At 64.0% G+C, this 5,344-nt stretch overlaps 1 protein-coding gene across 5 annotated transcripts in view; it reads left to right on the plus strand.

Annotated features, from left to right (window-relative positions):
• The first annotated feature begins 36 nt into the window (after positions 1-36).
• Positions 37-5,344, plus strand: part of HHATL (hedgehog acyltransferase-like) — a 9,340-nt gene continuing 4,032 nt past the window's right edge. The window contains exons 1-9 of one of the 5 annotated variants that reach the window (XM_014534889.1): positions 37-310; positions 1,990-2,108; positions 2,478-2,545; positions 3,041-3,154; positions 3,286-3,480; positions 3,833-4,042; positions 4,418-4,589; positions 5,059-5,203; positions 5,307-5,342. In XM_014534889.1, the coding sequence (XP_014390375.1) occupies positions 2,003-2,108; positions 2,478-2,545; positions 3,041-3,154; positions 3,286-3,480; positions 3,833-4,042; positions 4,418-4,589; positions 5,059-5,203; positions 5,307-5,342 (1,046 nt within the window). In that variant the 5' untranslated portion in view covers positions 37-310; positions 1,990-2,002. Of the gene's footprint in view, positions 311-1,300; positions 1,397-1,478; positions 1,738-1,989; positions 2,109-2,477; positions 2,546-2,709; positions 2,854-3,040; positions 3,155-3,285; positions 3,481-3,832; positions 4,043-4,417; positions 4,590-5,058; positions 5,204-5,306; positions 5,343-5,344 lie in introns of those variants that run through there. The other 4 variants (XM_005860381.2, XM_014534887.1, XM_014534888.1 and 1 more) reach the window with 4 other exon arrangements.

Below are 5,344 nucleotides of genomic sequence, written 5' to 3' on the forward strand. Positions count from 1 at the left end.
CCACCCTCACCCCCACCCCCACTGAGATCCTCCCTGCGGCTCCCTGTGGCCAGCAGCTCTGCAGCACTCGGCTCGGCTCCACTCCGCTCAGCTCCGCTCCAGGCAGGCCACCTCCTCCCTGCCCTCTTCCTCCCCCTGCTCCTGCTGTCACCACTCACCGCTCACAGCCTCGAGGAGGTGGGGACCCCAGGGCTGGACACACCCCACCGTGGCCCCGGAGCCCACCTGGTCGGACGGACAAACGCTTGGACGCAGGACCCCGGAGCCCCGAGGTGGGCAGTGTGCCAGGGTCCCTCACAGCCTCCTCAAGGTCAGTGCCAGCCGGGGATGCAGCTACTCTGGGATCCTTGAGACCTTCAGAGCCCTCCCCAGGCTCCTCATCTTACACCTCAGGTCCCAGAGTGGGCTCCTGCCCCAGGTGTACTTGAAGCCGGCAGGACCAGGGGACAGGGGGAACTCCTGTGTCCACAAGCTGGCCCAGGTCTGGGGGTCAGTTGGGAGAGGTCCCAGGCCGGGGGCCAGCCCTGGCCCCGCTCACAGAGGCTCACTGGGGACACCCGCACCGGCCATGGGGAGCTAAAATTGGAAAGTGGCGAGTGGGAGGCAGCTGACAAAGCTATTTCGCGGGCTCTTCGCCCTGCTCCGGTTTCAAGCTCCTGCTCCATTAACCTGATCCTCGGGGCCTCCCTACCCCCGCCGGCCGATGAGGAGGCGGCTCAGCCCTCAAGCCGGCCGGCCACGCAGAAGTCAGGCGCAGCCACCCCCTGGTTTGGGAAGGGGCAGCAATGGTCCTTTTATCTGTGACCCCAGAGGGGCTCACTGAGAACCCCTGATCCTGTCCATTTTGCTGTCTGACCTTGACAGGTCCCTGCGCCTCTGTTCCATGGCCCCTCCATCTGTAATAGGGAGAATGCTGACGCTGGGGGCCTAGGAGAGCTGTTATCAGACTTGGTGAGGGAGACTTGGGAGGGGACCTGGGTTGGGAGAGGGCCAGGCCTGCTACCTCTTGGCTCAGCCCAGCTCAAGAGGGTGCCCATACATGTCCCCCTCCTCCCCCTTTTAATTTGGGCCCTGAGTCTGTTACCCATGGGGCCCTTGGGAAGGTCCGGGGCCAGGCTGGAGCCAGATAGGGAAGGAATAGGTGCTAGCTGAGGTCCCAGGGATGGCCCAGCAGAGCTCCTGGGGACAAACCAGGCTCTGGTAGACGGGAGTGGCTAGGCTCGCCCTGAGCCTGATACGGTCAGCACCTTGGACAGCGGCCAGTGCCCTCCCTGGTGCCCGCCTGGCCCCACTCCCGCTACCCCAGGGCAACTCTTCAAATAGCACAGCCTCCAGCCAGCATCCAGGGCCTGAATACACAGAACACTGAGAGACACGGCAGGGACCAGGGACACAGGCAGGGACCAGGGACATGGCAGGGACCAGGGACATGGCAGGCTGGGGCTCAAGGGCTGATTGGGGGTGTGGGGGGTCAGCGAGAGGCTGGAGGCTTGGTGCTGGGGCTGGACCTGGGGAGGTCAGGGAAAGTAAAGGCGGCTCAGGAGGGTGTGGAAGTCAGAGAAGGGGCAGGAGGGGTGGGGCTTTGTCAGGACTGAGGGAGGCTTACTGAAGGGAGTGGGGACCCTGAGGGCCAGAAACAGGATTGAGGTGATGCAGAGGGGGCTGCTCCACTTGAGGGGCACCTGAGGCCTGGGCAGGAGCAGGATGAGCAGAGGGTGGGGACCAGCCCACCGCCAGGTATGGGAGTAAGTGAAGGTGAGGAAGCAGGCTGAGGGTGGAGAATATGCTTTCAAGAGTTTCAATGGGAAAGACAGGAGTTTGGATGGGGGGAGGCCTGGGAGGAGTTGGGGATGGGGGAGGGGAGAATGATGGGGGGAGACAAGAGGGGCAGTCTCAAGAGTGGGGTCCTCACCACCTCAGTAGGGGAACATAAGGTGGGCGAGGCAGGACTGGGGGTCAGCGGTGCCCTCACCCAATCTGTCTCCCCAGCCACCTCCAGGCTATGGGCACCAAGACAGCGTTGCCGGCGGCGGAGCTGGGCCTGTACTCCCTGGTGCTGAGTGGGGCCCTGGCCTACGCTGGCCGGGGCCTCCTCGAGGCTTCACAAGGTAACCGCTGGGCCCCTGGGCAGGGGGGTGGGACCCTTCTCTCTCTGGGGGCCTCCGCGTTCCAACCAGCAAGGCCAGAAACTCAGAGGCTCCAGACCCAGGGTAGTCTCTGGGCCCTGGGACGGGGCTGAGCCAGGTACAGTGACGGGGAGACACAGACGCAGGAGCACGGACAGAGACCTGGACACAGAGCCACGGAGAGAGAGACACTCAGACCCTAAGGAAGACCTGGTCCCAGACATACAGTGAGACCCCGAGAGAAACAGGCAGAGAGAGAGACAGGCTTTCTAAGGTGGGGGCCAGCCTCGCGTAGGGCAGGCATGGGAGAGGCGGGGCGGTCCGCCCCCTGAGGCCACGCTCTGTTCTCAGATGGGGCCCAGAGGAAGGCCTTCCGGGAGTCTGTGCGACCCGGCTGGGAGTACATTGGTCGGAAGATGGTAGGTCCTTCACACCCCAGGTCCCTGGCTGGGGTCCCTGGCCCCTGGCACATCTCTCTGGCCCCAAACCTGTTCGGATGCTCCCCTTGTCCAGATGTTCAGGGGGCTCACAATGGGGAGGGTCTCCAGCACCTTCCCTTTCTCCACTGGCCCCTCCTGCCCAGACCCCGCTCATTCAGGGAGTAAATCGAGACGTGCCCAGCAGGGGCCTCCAGCACCATCCTTCCCAGGAACAAGGCAATCATGGCTTCACGTCAGGCAACGGGCCGGGGAGAGGGTGAGCTCTGAGGGGCAGAGCAGCCCACACGGTACTCCTCACGCCTCTCTGTCTCCCTGCCTGGTGCTTCCCTCAGAGGGGAAGGCAGGGCCTCCAGCCATGGCTCTGCTCTCATGTGTCAGAAGAACCCGGGGGCTGGGACGTGCTGGGACTCTGAGCAGCCCGAGTGCCAGCCCCTCCTGCCCCCGCCCCACCTTAACCTGCCCGGGCCCACCCAGGACGTGGCTGACTTCGAGTGGGTGATGTGGTTCGGCTCCTTCCGCAACGTCATCCTCTTCACCCTCTCCGGACACGTGCTGTTTGCGAAACTCTGCACCATGGTGGCTCCGCAGGTGAGCAGGGCCGGAGCCACCCAGCCTCCCCCACCAGCTCCTCCGAAGCTCCAGGGGGTGTGGGGAACCCACGCCGGGGTCCCACCTGCATGTGTCTGGACAGGTAAACGCAGCCTCCCCCCTGCCCACAGCTCCGCGCCTGGATGTACGCTGTGTACGGGGCCCTGGCCGTGGTGGGCACGATGGGCCCCTGGTACCTGCTGCTGCTGCTGGGCCACTGTGTCGGCCACTATGTGGCCTCGCTCCTGGGTCAGCCCTGGCTCTGTCTTGGCCTCGGCATGGCCAGCCTGGCCTCCTTCAAGCTGGACCCCCTCATCTCCTGGCAGGTGTGCGACAGGGCGGGGCAGGGGTGGAGGGTGCAGGGATAGGACCTCAAACCCCTCTCACCCCATCCAAAGCCCTTCCCCCCAACCTCCCCACTCTCCCGGCGGTCTCCCAGCCTTTTCCCAGGGAGGACGCCTGGCCTACAAGGTGGTCCCCTCCACCAAAGCAGGGACGCGTCCAGCTCATCCTCTGCCCCGCCCCAGCCCTTACCATGAATGGGCCCTGAATGGCCAACGTTGACTGGGTCTGGAGAGAGGAAGGGACAGGACCAGGCTGGGCCCCTGGGGAAGCTGGGCGGGCTTCCCAGAGACAAGGGGCACCTGGTGAGCTGGCGGCCTGCTCTCTCCCATCCAGAACGGGTTTGTAACAGGCACTTTTGATCTTCAAGAGGTGCTGTTCCAGGGGGGCAGCGGCTTCACGGCGCTGCGCTGCACCAGCTTTGCGCTAGAGAGCTGTGCCCACCCTGATCGCCGCTACTCCCTGGCTGACCTGCTCAAGTACAACTTCTACCTGCCGTTCTTCTTCTTCGGGCCCATCATGACCTTTGATCGCTTCCATGCCCAGGTGAGGGGCGCCCTGTACTCTCAGAGCTGAGCTGACTGATCCTCTTCAGCCAGGGGCTCCCGTCTCTGATAGGACTCCCGGGGCGGGCTGTGCCCCCTCCTCAGGCATGACGGCCTTCCTCAGACCCCAGGACTGGGCCACACCCCCCCCTCCCCCGCAAGGATCACAAGATGGAGATGTGGCTCCTCCCAGACAGGACTCTCCTCCTATTCAAATGGGGTTCCCAAGCCAGGACTGGGGCTCCCCTAGCCGGCTGTGCCCCCTCCTCGGGTGTTCCCACCCTCAGGCCAGGCTGCCAGGATGGAGGCAAGTCTCCCTCACCCTCAGATCCCCAGGAAGTCAGTGACTCCCATTCACATCCTGGACATGCCCCAGGTGAGCCAGGTGGAGCCGGTGAGGCGCGAGGGTGAGCTGTGGCACATCCGGGCCCAGGCGGGCCTCAGCGTGGCGGCCATCATAGCCGTGGACATCTTCTTTCACTTCTTCTACATCCTCACCATCCCCAGTGACCTCAAGTTCGCCAGCCGCCTGCCGGACAGCGCCCTCGGTGGGTGCGCGGGGGACCCACAACAGGGGTGGGGTCTGGGCCGCCACCCCCCAGAAAGATAGACCTGTATTCCTATGGTGTCACCGCTGGGGAAGCTGACACCCTAAGGGCACAGCACCTATCTGAGGGTGTGGGAGCGGGAACTTATTTCTTGACATGTGTGGGACTTGTTCTCTTTGTCCTGTGAAGCCAGACTGGTATGGGACAGAGCCCTTTCCACCTCACTGGGGCCTTGGGCTGATTTCCACAATGGGATGGGGTCTCCCTGGGGTGGCCAGGATCCAGGAGGTGGGGATTGGGGTGCCCTTGGAGCGATCTGGGCAGCAGGACCTTCCCCCGAACCTGGAGATTGTCAGAAGCGGAAGGCCAGACTCAGTGATTCCCCCTAGATTTGGGTGTCTGGGCGGGGGTGGGGGGATGGGGAGACAGGTGCGACACCCGCCAGGCCGTGACAACATGCTGTCCCCAGCTGCCCTAGCCTACTCAAACCTGGTGTATGACTGGGTGAAGGCCGCTGTCCTGTTCGGCGTAGTCAACACGGTGGCGCGTCTCGACCACTTGGACCCGCCCCAGCCTCCCAAGTGCATCACAGCGCTCTACATCTTTGCGGAAACGTGAGTGTGGGCAGCGGGCATCTGGGGGCACACCCTTGGGTTTCCCTCCTTCCCTGAGCCTCTTCCCCTACGTGATTCACACCCAACTGCCCTCTTCCCACAGGCACTTTGACCGTGGCATCAATGACTGGCTTTGCAAGT

Source organism: Myotis brandtii, unplaced genomic scaffold (genome assembly GCF_000412655.1).
Source record: "Myotis brandtii unplaced genomic scaffold, ASM41265v1 scaffold134, whole genome shotgun sequence".
NCBI classification, from domain to species: domain Eukaryota; kingdom Metazoa; phylum Chordata; class Mammalia; order Chiroptera; family Vespertilionidae; genus Myotis; species Myotis brandtii.